This window comes from Tachypleus tridentatus, chromosome 2 (assembly GCF_004210375.1).
Source record: "Tachypleus tridentatus isolate NWPU-2018 chromosome 2, ASM421037v1, whole genome shotgun sequence".
Lineage (NCBI taxonomy): Eukaryota > Metazoa > Arthropoda > Merostomata > Xiphosura > Limulidae > Tachypleus > Tachypleus tridentatus.
The window spans coordinates 124,221,220-124,237,450 of NC_134826.1; the positions used below are offsets into that span (position 1 = coordinate 124,221,220).

General features: G+C 39.6%; 1 protein-coding gene across 1 annotated transcript in view; it reads left to right on the forward strand.

Annotated features, from left to right (window-relative positions):
* LOC143245019 (frequenin-1-like) overlaps positions 1–16,231 on the forward strand; it is a 56,622-nt gene continuing 40,391 nt past the window's right edge. The window contains exon 1 of the mRNA XM_076490772.1: positions 1–154. Within this exon, the coding sequence (XP_076346887.1) occupies positions 91–154 (64 nt within the window). The 5' untranslated portion in view covers positions 1–90. The remainder of the gene's footprint in view (positions 155–16,231) is intronic.

The window sequence follows — 16,231 nt, forward strand, 5'->3', positions numbered from 1 at the left end:
AAAGGTGAGAGAGTTAGGGAAGAGTAAACTTATGAAATCTGTTGTCGGTAAGATTAAGTTTGCTATCAACCAGCATAACTGGCTCCGTCAATGGGGAAGAAACACAGCAAATTGAAAAGTGAGGTAGTCGAAACACTCGCTAAGGAGACTTACTGTAAGTAGATAACATTAAATGATTCCACTTTGTATAACCTAAAGACAACTTACTGGTAATGAGCAAGGCTAAGTGCTTATGGTGCGATATTGAACAAGATGAATTAAGTTTTTCAGACTTGTAGCAATCATTTTATGATTTAATTAGCTACATAATATAAATTAAACTCTTTCAACTTTGTATCAAGAAAGTAAATGTAAAGTAACTTACAAACATTATACAGTTTTGGACTTTTTCAGAGAACTTGCTTCAAGCTAATTAGGCTATGTAACAAATTTTGTTCCTGGATAGTATGTTCTTTCTTAATTGCTTATATTATAAAAGTTCAGAAAATGACCATTATTTCCTTCAAACTTTGCTTTTGTTATCTGGATAATGAAATTTGGAAATTAGCCTATTTTCTATGTAAAAATCGGGTAAACTTGCACATTTTCATTTACATAAGGTCTGAATAAAACAACATATGAATTAAGATTTACATGTATTTATACTAAAGTTATACTAAAATGAACAAAAATGTTTAGAAGTGGTTAGTTTTTCGAGATTTGCGACTGTAATGTAAATCACTTTCACGTATCAGCCCTCAAATATAATCTCCCATCATGTTTTCGTTCTACGCTCCTTTGTCCAGTATATCTTTATGGAAGCTCTCGCCTTGCTCCTCTGAGTATGCTCCCATTATCTTGAATTTATCAAGATCAATGGCAAGGTATGGACTTTTAGGGATATCCTGCAGCCCATTTTGCCGTAGTTCTTCAGTAGTCTCAACCAGTTCCACATAATATTTGGCCTTTTGTCCAAGAATCTCTGAACCACTGCGATAAAGCTGCCCCAAGATGTTTTTCCTTCCCACTGAGCTTCTTGGCAAATTCTGTGCACTCCACGAACTTCTTTATTTATGGTCCAACAAAGACACCAGCTTTCACCTTTGCCTCAGACAGCTTAGGGAAAAAGTCTCGAAGGTACTTAAAGTTTGTAGTCCTTATCAAGAGCTGTGACAAATTGTTTCAGAAGACCCAATTTTATGTGCAATGGTGATGACAACACCTATTAGAGGTCCACTAGTGGCTCGCACCTGACATTGTGCCTCCCCACAGAGAACTTTGTCTGTTGTGGGCAGTGCTTCCTGTTGCAGTGCGCTGCGGTGTCTCTGCTGTCCCAAAGACGAAGATAACAGGGAAACTTGGTAAATCCTCCTTGGAGAACCATCACGAATGCCACCATTTTGAAGTCCCCAGTAACCTCCCAGACATGCTCATCATGTTTCAAGACAAATGCTGTCACAAAGTACTTTTTCGCTCTTGTCTTGATAAATTAGCCATATACATAGCAGAATGCGTCTGGAGAATACTTGAAGCTTCTTGACGCAATCTCTGATAAAATCAGATAGGTCTGTGTTCACTTAGGCAGCTAGACCTAAACTTAAATGGTGAATGGTAATCCCCTGTATGTATGTATGTGTGTGTGTGTGTGTGTGTAATAAATAAATATTAATATATATATATATTAATAATATATTAATTAATTATATTACTACGGAAAGTTCTAGAAAATTCTAAAAGGTTCTTACTTTCTCTACATTTTAGAAAGAATTTTCTCGAACTTGCAATAATTTATCAGCTACTCAGTACTGAATTTATCTGAAGTGTTCTGGAAAGTGGGTAAACTTAAATTTCATTACCCAGGTCACAAAAGCAAAGTTTGCAGAGAAAAAAATGGGTGTTTTCTAATTTAGGCATAAGTAATTTGGACATAACACTTTCTGCCCAGGAACAAGAAAAAGTAAAAATTGTTGCATAGTATTATTCTAATATTTAAATTTGCATACAGTAGTCGAACTGTGAAATAATATTGAAGAAATATGTGAACGAGATTACACTATAGTTTTAGACAGAATTTGTCATCTGGACTGTTTCAAAGCTTAAAAAATAAAATGTATCTGTTAATGTTCTTGACTTTGAGTGTATAAAAAAGAACTTTCAAATTTGATCATGAGATTTTGTTAGCGCACAGTAGTCACTATCGTTATTCTGTTCTTTCAGGTAACAATTTCAATCTCGTTTTCTAAGAATGGCATTTTACAACAATACTGTTTCTTAAATCATGTTTCGGCTGTGTTTACATACAATACACCAGGTTACCTTATGCACCCTATAATTGTACAGTTCGAGTCGGCTTGAAGCGTCAAACTTTTTAATACGACCTCAATAAATAAAATATTACGTAGTCAATCTTAAGAAAACGAGGTTATGTTTTAGTAATTAATTAGTTACTTGTGAATGTAAAGAAAACAAGAATACTTTCAACCAGTAAACAGTTAAACTGAAGAAGAGTGTTAGTTTAATATAAGTCAGTAGAACGAAGAAAAAAATGCACCATTTTCAAGGGAAAAATAAAAAGCTTGGTAAATGTTTGTTTTTACTCGGTGAGTGATCTGTACATCGTTCGTCAAAGGGAATAAACCCTCCTGTCGTGGTCCTCGGGCTGACAAGGGGACACTTTTTCCCGGAAAACTAGAAAAATAACTTTATTCATTTGTCATACTTGTATGAATTTAAGTTTTTTTTAAGGCCATCTTATGATTTCACAATAATTTGCCCCGCTCCTAAGAAATGTATGCGAACGCTCATGCTTTTAGTTAATGTTAAGAAAATTTACTGAATGATAATATACAATGTAAATACCTGAAAATTTTCATTAAATGGTCATTACTTAATATAGTGTTAGCTAATAAACGAATAACTAGATGTATAAAGATTACGTTTTATATTTTAATTAGGTGTTAGATGTACGTGTTTGTTTCATTTAAATTTAATATGGGGGTTAAGAGTTGGGTAAGTTTTTTATAAAATGTGATTGTTTATATTTGTTTCAAATAGAAGCGAGAATTTTGTGTAGGTTTGCTTACGTAACTACTTACAAGTCAGTTATGAACTGACGTCACGTTAGTCGAACCTTTCAAACTTTTTTGTTTTAAGTGTTACAACATAACCTCTCGTAGTTTGCAGAAAGTTAGACGTTTATGCATACATGTAGGTGACTACGTTAGCGCTAGAAGTTTAAAGTAAAAAGAGTTAGTCTAACTTTGAGTTTATCCATGATTAACGTGAGTTTCACAGCTTCTATTGTAATTACAGGAAGAGAGAATAATAATTTTCTTTTTCAAAGGGTGTTCTAAAGTAGTTGAACTCGCACTTGCATGTTGTTCTACTATTCTTATTTGTCAAATTAGTTGTTACGTACTATAATTTATCTTGAACAGTCTCGGATTTATATTACGTATAGTAGGCATTAAGATTTGAAATATTCAGAAATTTGAATTTAAAAGTTAGATATTAATGTTTTAAGTTTATTTTCCAAGAAAATTGATTGTACACAATTTTCTTTCTCTTTTAACACACGCGTATTTTAATATACAAAAAATAGTATTTATAATAACGATTATTATTAATAGGTATTACAAATGTTGGTTTTATGTGCAAGTTTTACGAACTTGCGAACAATACTAAGTCTTGTATATAGTTTGGAACTAAATCTTTTGACAGTCCAGGTTCACGAGGAGCATATTCTTTAATACACCTGTACTATTCTTTTGATGGCTGGCTAAGCTTGATTCACCCGCAAGTTTCATTGGTGACAATATCCAATGCCCACGCAGAAATAAAGTCCAAAATAATTCGCAGAAGTTAAACAGTTTGTACACAGTTTGTAAACAGTTCGAAATTTGTAAACGTTCCTGGTAAGTCTTTAGTTTTCGTATTAATAGGCATTAATCAGTTATAGCTTCCGAGGTAGCAGATTACTAATAATGTTCTACTGTTTTGCGCCTTACCGCTTTTATACGACTCCACAAGAGTTTTTCGAAAATCCAATTTGTGGAAAATTTAGAGAACAGGCAGGACTTAAGCAATACACAGCCAACAATACACGTCCCATGAAAAAAAAACTACTGAAACGAGTGTAGTTATTAAAATAAACGTATAACAGTAAATCCGCTACATAGTTTAAAATAGTCTCTTAATGTGAGACTAGGCACAGACTCTGTACATTCCAATTTCAAAACGCCATTTCGATAAACATGTCACTCAGTTGTGTCATAGGGAAAGTTTTATAAAATAGTGTTGGATAAACAAAACTATATAAAATAAGTTTGATTTAATATTTAATCATTGTTCAGATTTTACAAGTGTTAATTATTTCAAAAGCGAAAATTATGAAAAATTTAGTTACGTAACTCGCTAAGAGTCGTACGTTGTATAGTTCAGTTGTAAATTGACGTCATATTAATCTAACCTTTATTTTTTCGTTGCCTTAAGTGAATAATGTTACATCAGTGTCTTAGCAGTTTGTAGAAAGTTCTAGTCCTCACTTGGCAATGCTTATGTGGGTGACCAATCGAGTACAAGTTACGTGAGATAATTAGACATGTGTAGACTGATTAATTGGCAGTTTAACATGACAGGCGATTTTTTAAAGTGAAGTTAGAAAAAGTTAGTGTAGTTAGGCTACATGATTGCATAAACATTGTGCAAATTTTAACCGAATTCCTACCCTTTTTTCCCTTAGGTAAACTATTTCAAATAAGAAAAACCCTGCTTTAAATAAATCTCATTCTAGACTTTCTAGTTTCTATGCTTAGTTGCTTTACTATTCATTTCGTGAATCAATCGGATCCGAAACGACTCGGTTAACATTAAATGATTTTTTGAAATTCTATGAACATACTTAAGGTTTAAAATAATAAATAACATTTCCTTGTGTGAACTTTTAGTAGTTGTTCATTATGCCCTTTTTGAGTAACTTGCGTAACGTTATGTTTAACCCTTATATTTTCCATCAGACACTGCGAAAGAAAGTTTCACTACTATAAAACTAGACCAACAACGTTCAAAGTATATCTTAAAATAATTTAATCATTATAAATCTGATAAAAATGAAATTGCCAATTGATCACTATTGAACTGTGTTCAAAAACACGAGAAAAATATAAAAGAGCCATACATCTTTTAATCACTTTTGATCCTGTCAAATTACTATTATAAAATATTAATTTTCCTCGCTTTTTGATGAAAATAAGTAAACTTACTGAAACTAAGGTGAAATATCTTCTCTCTATTTATAGTACTGAATAAATATTTGCAGTTCTAAACTATCGTGGTAAGAATAAATATCATGCATAATCTATCAGTGTACGTGTGTTCGTAATTATATCCCAAAACGCTATCTATTTGCAAATAGCACGTAATTATGAACAAAAACATAAGGAAGAAAAGCTGTTAGTCAAGAGTATTAATCATTACTTTTTGGGATACTCTTGTCTTGCAGAATAAAGGAATTTTACTCTTTTTATAGTACTATTGGCCGCAATTGAAAGCGTATTTTCACCGGAATAGGTCGCGAACCACGAATTTTTGTATTTAAAGTCTGGACATGGTAGTAAGCAGACAACGCCTGGCCTAAATGATGCATGTACAAAGGAAACTTTCACGGGAAGTGTGTGACGAGATCATTTTCAAATGTTTAATTCTTTGAAAATGGAAGAGAAACATTTTTTCCTTGCGTAATTTTACATTTTATTTTGTTTGTTTTTCCAAAATTTCGAGGTAATTAGATGGTGTTCCTGCTCAACGATCATGATCAATGTGAAAATTGCGTGTTAAGTTAGAGTACATTGTCTAATTGGATTAACTTTTATGCTGTTATAAAATTCAGTATCAGAAATGTTACAAGACATTGTTAAATTAATAATTTTAGGTGTAAATTTCAAGTAATTCGAATTTCAAAAAGATTAGAATTACCTCTAAAGCGCTATGCCCATTAGGATTTGTCAAAATTATTATATAGTGGTAGAGAAAAATAGTTTACTCGTCAACTGAAATTCTGCAGCAATTGATTAGTCCTAATATATTTTTGAAAGTAAAAAATGAATCGTAGTGTTTGATATGCAGTGATCTCTCCAGTCATGTGAAAAAGTTAGGACACTACGAAAGCCTATATATTTTTGTAACATTTTTGGATGTATAGATACTTAATCTCAATGTTAACAATACTGAGATTATAGGAATACAGTATTTCCTCGCTATTCGCGGGGGTTACGTTCTTTACCCCCCGCGAATAGCGAAAACCGCGAATATTGGATGCAGTTTTAAAACTTCTATGTATGAGATTATATACGGTACTAAATGCTTCCCAGACACTTTCTAAAGACACTCTTACTCATTAATACAGTAATAATGTAGTAATATTGCATGCAGTCATGTATTTCACTGATGTAGTAATGATAATGTAAACACATTTTAATTTTGTACTGCAACAATGTTTTAATCAAAAAGAAACGTAAGTACAAGAGGACAGTAACACCGTATAGTATAGTATAGTACCCATACTGTATTACTGTACCGTAAAGTCATTTTCTATGCGTACAACACGTGTATTAGAATTGACAAAAAGTGGAACAAATTTAAAGGCAAACTTAGACAGATAAATACAGTACGTACAGTTCAGGTAATAGTAACAGTACAGTACAATTCAGTAATAATATGCAATTAAAAACATTATTAATACACGGTCACAAAAATATGCACTGTACATAGTGTATGCATTTATAAAAAAAATACGTACTGTATTGCAATAATAATTGAAAAAAATTTAATATTGTTTGTGCACTCACCAATAATGAATGATAATAAAATGATGATGAAATTTGTTGTGCCATACGATGATGATAATAACACTAATGTACGGTATTGCACAGCTTAGCTGCTGCTTTACAGCACTTTAGGTAATTACTCCTCCTCTTCAGGCACTTAAGGAGAAAGCTCCATTTCTTTAGGAGAGTCAGGAGGAGGTGTCGTACTTTCTTCGGGTGTGGCTTAGTTTGACGTCTTGGGTACCTTCTTTAGGAACATGGTTATTGGCAGCTGGTTACGCTGTTTTTTTCAGTGATGAATAGAATTTTGTAGGTCGACATGGTAGAGTTAATTGCATTTGAGAATTTCAGCGAACGAACCATGTAAGGGTCCCATGACTTGGCAGTCTCTTGCAAATCCTTTGCTTTTGACATGAGTTCAGCCAACCGTTCTAGAGTTAGACCCTCTTCCTCTTGTGATGGTTCTTCCTGGCCCTCTGTTTCCTCTTCACTGGCAGATTTCGTCAACTCTGCCAAATCTTCGTCCGTTAGAGGCTGAGAGTGGGCGTTAATCAGGTCATTGAACTCTTTCATAAGTTATGTCATCAAAGCCTTCACCACCGATTAACTTTGATAGTTTAACTGACTTGTTGACAGCTTCATGTTGAATTTCATCTGGTGAGAACCCTTTGTAATCATGAACATATTCTGGCCACAGATTTTTCCAACATGCATTAAATGTTTCTTTTTTCATGTCTTGAAGTGCCTTGTGTATGACTGTCAGGCACGATGCAATTGTGAAATTGCGCCAGTACACTTTCAACTGGAAGTCCTCATTCTCGACTATTTCATCAACTAATTGTTGAAGACAGTTGCCAGTGTAAAGTGCCTTAAAGGCACGAATCACTCCTTGATCCATAGGCTGGAGGAGGGATGTTGTGTTGGGAGGGAGGAACTCGATCTGGACTCCCTCATGATACAAATCCACAGGGTGACCGCCAGCATTATCCATGATCAGCAACACTCGAAATTCGAGTTCTTTTTTGCAAAGGTATTCTACCACTTGAGGGATGAAACACTGATGAAACCAGTTGGATGTCAGGAGCTTCGTAATCCAAGCCTTGGAATTATGCATCCAGAAGACAGGCAAAGTGTTTTTATTTTTGTTCTTCAGAGCCCTGGGCTTTACAGATTTATAAATGAGGCCGGGTTTCATCATCCAACCAGCAGCATTGCCACACATAATAAGTGTCACTCTGTCCTTTTGTGCTTTGAATCCTGGAGCTTTCAGTTCGTCCTTCATGATGAAAGTTCTGCAAGGCATTTTTTTCCAGAACAACCCAGTCTCGTCCATGTTGAAGACCTGCTCTGGCTTCTATCCCTTCTCCTCAATGAGTTTCTTAAAGGCCTCAGGATACTTTGCTGCAGCTTCTGTGTCTGCGGATGCAGCTTCTCCGTGGGATTTTCCAAATCGTAGTTGGTAACGTTTCAGGAAACGATCGAACCAATCCTTGCTGGCATGAAATTCTTGGGCATAAGCTGCTGTTGATGGTCCTGGTTGTCCTTCAGTGAATTGAGAATATAATTTCAATGCCTTCTTTTGAATGATCTTGGTGTCCAAAGGGATATTTTTCTTTCGCAAGTCTTGTATCCACAATGCTAAGGCAGATTCCATCCTCACAATTGCCTTGTTTCTTACAACATTCACCATCTTAGCACTTCCACAAAAAATTCGTATCTACACTAGCTCTGATTGCTTGTTCATTTTTCTTTATGTAACGCACGGTGCTCTCATTCACTCCGTAATGGCGTCCTACAGCAGCATAACCTTTTCCTTCCTTTATCATATCAAGCAGTTGTACCTTCTCATGCAGGGTCATAACCTTTTTCTGGCGCTTAGGTTCCTTGCCAGAAGCTGGAGGTGTAGGGCGTTTGAATGGCATTGTAGGGTGTAAATAATATTGTAAAAATAAACACTTGAATTTACAGTCCAAAAAACCACGTTGAAAATTCACGCGCGAATGAAAGAGAGAAACAGCTGATCAGCAGCACGCGTATGCAGCCAATCAGCAAGGAGAAACTAAAGCTGTCAGCCATTGGCTAAATTCAAACCTATTTCCTAGCCTCCTTGGGACCGAGCGCTGTGTGTGCGTGTGTAGTGCGTTACCGGCTCTGCTTTGCCGTTTGCGTTGTGGGGGGAAGCTGAGGCAGTCAGCCAATAGCAGCTCAGCCCATTGTTCGATAAAGACGTCAATCGATAAAACTGCTTGAGAGTAAATACAGACATGCCCTCGAAAAGCGCTTTTAGTCTCTATGACCTACAAAAACCCGGTTTACCGAGCATTCGTTTTTATGACGTTATGACGCTAGCCCGGTATACCGTCATACGATGCGATAGGGTTAAGAGCCTAACCCGCGAATATGCGGAGCCGCGAATGGGGAACCACGAACAGGTGAGGGTATACTGTATAACTAAATTAAAACCGAAGAGAAGACTTTTCAAGATCTTCTGTAAATGTAATTCTACAAAAATACATATATACTGAGGAAAAAGTCAGGACACCCCCATATTTATTCCCACTTAAAATGGTTCAACTCGCACTCAGGTGTATCACACTTGGTGCACATGATTAGAAGATCGTTACTCAGAATTTTGAATGGGGTTTGCCCCATTTAAACCTCAGAAATTTAGTTTGGTGCCCTTGCCTGTTGAAGTGAGAGTGAGCGCCACGTCTTGTTATTTTGTTCTTGCTCACTGAGTGGTTTGCCGTCCCAGTTACGGGTGTTTGTGTTTTGTTACCGGGTGCTGTATCGTGTTTACCGTCGACCATGTGTCTTGGTCGTGTGGTGTGCTGGTACCGTGCTGCTTTGCAGCCGTTTCGTGTGTGTGCGTGGACTGTGCAGTGTAGGTCGGTATGGCCAATGCCATCCGACCATACCCTGTTCGGTCGCAGTCTATCCACTTCGTGGTGCCCGCGGCTTCGCTACCGTCGGCGGTTATGACGCCTCGAACGCCGCTGTCGGGGGTAGGCACACTGAATGCCTTCAGCATTTTGGAGGCGGGCGTTAGGTGGCGACGCTGGCGTCGGCCTCTCTTTTGGGGGCGGGCGTTAGGTGGCGACGCTGGCGTCGTCCTCTCATGCCCGTCGCCTACTAGACCAGGGGGACTTTCCCTTGGGGGACTAGCGTCTGCTCATGGAGCCAGTCGGGCAGAAAATTAAGTGGATCCCCTCTAGTCAGCTCCATTTGAAATGTCCCATGACGCCGACAAGGACGTGTTGTCGGCGTATGAGACTGTCAGGAAAATAGAACATGAGGCGTAGCAGTCTCGCCCAAGTGTTTGCACGGGGAACCGGCGTGTATGTTTGGACATGCGGACGCCGGTCCCAAACTTTACTGTGGTGAACGGGTTCGGGTCATGTGTAATTACCCGGGAATGCGTTAAATGTGTCACTGTTGTGGCCAAGAGGGCCACCTATTGGCCGAATGCCAGACCCCGCACTGCGGGTTATATCTGGCGTATGGACACGTGGATGCTGCGTGTGCTATTAAGTGTAGTATTTCTTGTGGTGGCCACACGCCCTCGCGATGTCGGAGGCGAGTGGCGAAAAACGCCTCAGTGGCTGCAGGGCTGCCGACTGTGGCGCGGCCCAAGAAAGCAAGGGCGAAGCGGGCTGGGGCGGCAGCTCTTCCTCCCGCGTCGTCTGCGGCAGTTGTGGGTGGAGTCCCCGAGGGAGCGCCTGTCCCGACAGCTGCAGCGTCTGGGGAGGGTCAGTCCTCTGAGGGGTCCGTGTCTCGCTCACCCAGGATGTGGAGGCTGTGTCCTCTGTGGTGGAGGATGGTGCTTTGGGTGCTGATCGGGTGGTGGGGGCCTCTAAGGGGGCTTCAGCCCATTCTTCGGGACCCTGTGGGGGTTCAGGGTGGGCTTCGGGTAACCCCAAGGCGTCTCCCGTCTCTGTGGGGGCTCTGGCCTCCCTGTCGGGTGGTGTGGGGGTTGGGGCTGTGTGGGTGCCCAAGATCCAACTGCCCCATAAGTGTTGGGGAGGTTCCCTCTGTGGAGGGTCCTGGCCCCTGTTTGGGGACTCTGAGGAGTCTGTGGCTTCCACTGCTGGTAATGCTGAGGCTGGGGGTTATGAGGGATCCTTGGCACTGGCTCTGGGGTTGGTGGTTGTTCCAGCCCCTTCCCCCGAGGTTCAGACCCCGACATTGGACGAGCTGCTGTCACCAAGCTCGTTCATGAGTATACTGGACTTCCCTGGTTTTCCCTGTCTCTCTGGATTGAGTGAGGACAGTGGCGAGGTGCGGAGACCTTGCAGGCCCGTTATGTTCCCGGACTTTGGTCCGGATGTCCCTCGCGTGCAGCGACGATGGTCGGATGTCGGTGGCCGCTGCTGCGAGGAGGCGTGGGGTCGGGTAGCCTCAAGAGACCACATGCTCAACCTAAAGTGTCCTAAAGTTTCCTCAGTTAGAATATGCATTTTTGTAGAACTACCTTTACAGGTGATCTTAGTCATTTCTTCAGTTTTAATTGTTTAGTTAGATTCTTATCTCTCAGTATTGTTGAAAGTGAGATTAAATATCTATATATCCAAAAATGTCACAAAAATACACACGTTTTTATAGTGTGTCTTAACTTTTTCACATGACTGTACGTAAACTGATTCATATGTTTTTAAATAGTTCCGAGTGTGTGTGTGTGTATTTAGGCATAGTTCAGCTAAAATAAATGTACAAATTCTATTTAACTGGCTACAACTGTCTTCAATCTAATTGTTTACTGGTTCTGATATATTGTGTAGCTTTGGAGTTAGCAACACTGAACTAGAGAAGCTTGATTGGTTTGTTTCGCGCAGATAGCGTCGTTCCTTTGCGCCGTAAAACTCAAATCTACTGGTAAAAATTTTAAAAGTAAAGTAAGATTATTAAGATAGTTATGAAGGAATCATGTTAAAATAAAACGGTAAGTTTTGAATTGAAAACGTGTAGTATTAGAAAAGCCTATGGCCCTTAAACTAAAAATTTGGCAATGGTGACACTGTCTAACATCAGGGGGTAAACCTCGAGACAAAACGTATCTGAAATGGCCCCGTCGCTGAGAGTCGTGACAACGGCATGACAGTAAAATGTGGACTATTGTGAATTGACTGTCGCACATCCACACTGGCGCATTAGACCCAGATAAAAAAATATATATATTTTGACCAATGCATGGTCTAGTTAGGACAACTTTCCAATCTTTACGGGAAAAAGATGTCAGCCTCTTTGTGTGGATTCCTGTACCTGGTAAAGGAACCTCCGAGGGAAGATTCTGTTCTCAGTTTACCTCTTCTGGGATCTAAACATTTACCCCAATGTCTGTCGTGTGTGGTGATTCGTGAAGGGGAGAACTTCAAGGGCGGCCTTGGGGTGGGCCCCTAGGGTTAATTGGCTGATCCACTTGGGCTAGGGTAAACCAAGTACCAGTGTTGGATGTGCTTAACAGTTGTTGTGGACATTGTATCTGCTGGTGTTTGGGTAGAGTGCTTACGAAACCCTGGCGTTTGTGCAGTGTCCTTTTTGGCATTATAATGCGTCTTCTCGTAGGGCTCCATGGTGGGTGGGGTCAGTGGGTGCTGGAATATTCTTTATTATGGATCCTCCAAATAAATTTCAATAAATAGTAAAACAGTTCATAGGCCTATGTCCTGAAGATCCAGATCAGCAATCTTCAACTTCGTGACATGTACCTCATTTTCTTATTACATTCTTTAAGACAAATTTTTAGGGCAAATGCCTTATCTTCAGAAGGGATTAAAGGGACTCGCTGACTCTCCAAAGTCAGTCAGAAAACATTGCTCTGGTGATATTGGCAGTAACATCCACATCTAAATGCAGTCAATTCTTCCAATCAAAGGCGATTGGGGATGTACACATAGAGATTACGCCCGTGCTACTTTGAATTCGCTATGAGGAGTTACTGTTAAGAGGGATTTGAAGAACATCCCAGAGTCGGAAGATTCTTGCTGGTTTCTCCACCAAAAGTTTTTGCAATGAGGTGTATCTCCACTCACAAAGATGGAATTATGATGCTGAACAGTATCCTCATCTTAACATTTACATCAGTCTCGCTGCCACCATCAAGGCAGTTTATCTAAATTGCAAGGTACGATCATACATTCCAAACTCGGATGTTTCCAGTGTCAGTAGTTGTCGCATGCAGACATCATATTGTGATTCATTGACGTGTGTTCGTTGTAGTGGTAAGGACCACGATGCTTGAGTATGAAACAAACTTTCATTGCGTCCATTGCAATGTGTCTCATCCATATTACTTTCGTTCTTGTCCTAAGTGGTAGGAAAAAGGAGGTGCAGTGTTTTGAAGACGATTCTAACATTACTTATCCTGAGGCTCCAGTACTACAGTGGGAGTACAGACAGATCTCTGCCTCTAAAAAAATCGTTCTCAAATCATAGTCTTAACCTCCATGGTTAAAGTTGACGAATCAACGTCAACCCCCATCTCTGCTCCTAACATTCATTTTAGCAAACTCAAAGATCCACTTCCTTTAGTTTCAGGTACAGTTATTTCCCGAGGTACATCTTCTCACGCCCTCAGATGCAAATTCGTTCACATCTTCAGTTGCTAAAATCCTCTTCTAACGACAAAGACCTGCCCAATCGACCCAGGGCATGATCCAAGGAGTTCCATAGACCTCTTTCAAATAAAAAAGATGGATCGATAGCAGAAGAGCTCTCCACATAATTCGCCTAAACATAAATGAAAATTGTCGCCTTGATTCAATGGAATTATTGAGGTTTACACTTAAATTTGGATGACATCAAAGCACTGATTTGCTTTCTACCATCCTGTACGTCTTTTCTTGCAGGAAACATTTCTGAAACCTGTCGATACAGTAACCTTTCGGCAGTTTACTTTATACAGAAATGACAGGCTGTGTGATGGACGAGTGCATGGAGGGGTAACACTGTTGGTTGGTCAGCATGTGCTCAACCTGTCTTTGCCATTCAATGCACTTTTGGAGGCCGTAGCCATCTGTTTCCTTTTGGTTGTACCATCATTGCTTGTTCTCTCTACCCATCTTCTGGAGATACTCAGCATCAATAAGATGCTCTCGTTGAACAGTTATCTCCTTTCTTAATCCTGGGAGACTGATGGGCATAATCCCTTCTGAGGAAGTATTGATATTGATGAGGGGTTGCTCTGTAGAGTGCGTGTTTTCACATTACAACCTTTCTTTTTCAATACTGGTTCTTATACTTATTTTCATGCACCTCGTCAATTGTTTACTGCTATTGATTTCTCAGTTTGCTTCCTTTCACTATTCTTCCACTTTTCATGCAGGGTTAACAATAACCCACGAAGCAGTGATTATTTTCGTATAATTTTGAGAGACTGACTGTAGTCGATGCAAGCTGACCTGTGTGTCGAAGTGGAAGCCAGATTAAGCCATCTGGCCCTCTTTCACTGAATTTGGTTCTCATCATCTGTAAGCCATCGTTATATGATTGCATGGCAGTAGTAACTGACTGTTTTATAGAGGAAGCTGCTCAATGTATTTCTGAAACCCCGACATTTCCACAATATTCTAGTCTATGGTGGAATCCTGCCTGTCGCATGGCACAGAAGGCTCATAAATGAACCTGGGATACTTTTTGTAGGTATCTCACTCTCGAACTGCATCACTCTCCCACAGGCATGTGCACCCACTCGGTGGGTAAGACATCAAAGACAAGGAATCTTGGATAAAATTCAAACCAGCATCTCTTCTACCACCAGTTCCAAAGTCATATGGGACAAGATTCAATAGGTTAGTGACCAATATAACTGTCACCGTCTCGATCTCTGGCCATGAAGTAGCTGATACCCAGAGCATCACCAATACTCAAGGTGAAAGCTTCTGCTGGGTATCTAGTGCTTCAGTTTCATCCTCCACCTTCTTAGCCTTTAAGACTCCGTCAGAGCAATGAACTCTTTTCTTTCAAGCTGATTGACTGTAATAGCCTATTTACACTGGTGTAGCTCAAACTATCTCTTCATTGGTCTGGAAGTACATTGGTTTGACCTGATGATTACATTAGGAGATGCTGCACCACCTATCTCCTGCTTCTTTTGCTGTTCTTCTGATTAACTGGATCTGGCAAGAGAATGTTTACCTGATGCCTGGTGCCATCTTACCTTTCTCTAAGCCTGGGATGGATTCCAATATTTCTTTCAACTGCCGTCCATTTACTTTGACGAGCTGTTTTTGAAAAATCTTAGAGGATGGTTAATTTTAATCTTGTTTGGTTCCTCAAATCAATTTCCTTTCACCCACCCAGTGTAGGATCCGATGACAGTGGTCCACGATCGACCGCATGATTCGACTTAGCGTCAGAGAAGCTTTTCTCAAACATCTTTCATCAATATTCATTAACATTGAGAAAGCTTATGGTACCACATGGTGGTATGGAATTTTGTAAGACGTCTATATATGGGTTACTTGGTTATTTGCCAATTTTTGTTAATATTTTAATGGACAGGCTATTCGATGTTCGTGTAAGTTCGACATTTTCCCATTCTTTTATACAGGAACTTGGAGTCCATCAGGGCTGTTTTGAGTATCGCACTTCTCAGTATAAAGATTAATGTCATCACTGAACAACTCCCTGTTACTATTGCAAGTGAATTCTAAGTCGACGGCTTTCACACCTCATGTCAGTCGTTGAAAATTAGGTATATTGTGTGGCAGCTACAGACTACCCTGAATCGTTTACTGAAGTGGACCACAGATAATGGTTTTAACTTCTCTTTAAAACCGTTTGCACACACTTTTTGCTGTCAACGGGGTATTCACCCTGATTCAGAATTCTATATTGGTGAAGTTGTACCTGTGGTCTCTGAGGCAAAGTTCTTTAGGATTTATCTTTGAGCATGAGCTGATCTTTTATACTACACATCAATAACCTACAAGTCAAATGAGTGCTGAACATCCTGTGTCCTCTCCCCCACCAGTTAGGGATCAGATCGATGTCCTGTGCTAAAGAGGTACAGTGCTCTCGTACAATCAAAACTAGACTTTAGATCACTGGTATATGGCTCTGGCAGGACCTCAAGCCTTGAAGATACTGGACCACATTCATCATCAGGGACTTTTGCTCTTCTCTGGGGCTTTCCATATTTCCCAGTCCAGAGTTTATACAGTTTCATGAACAATACCTACACCTCTGCCATTTGAAACTATCTTTTCTGTATGCTTCTAAACTTCGATCCTTACTACAGTATTCCACCTAGAGTTTTTCTCCTTCCTTGGTGGGCCATGCTTTTTGAGAACAAACGATTTATCATTGTTCCTTTTGACCTTCGTATCCAGGCACAGTTGGATGAATTGGGTCTGTCCATGGATAACATTGCTGTATCCACTGGTCAGCTCATCCCACCATGGCTTATTACAATCCCCAAATGTGACCGT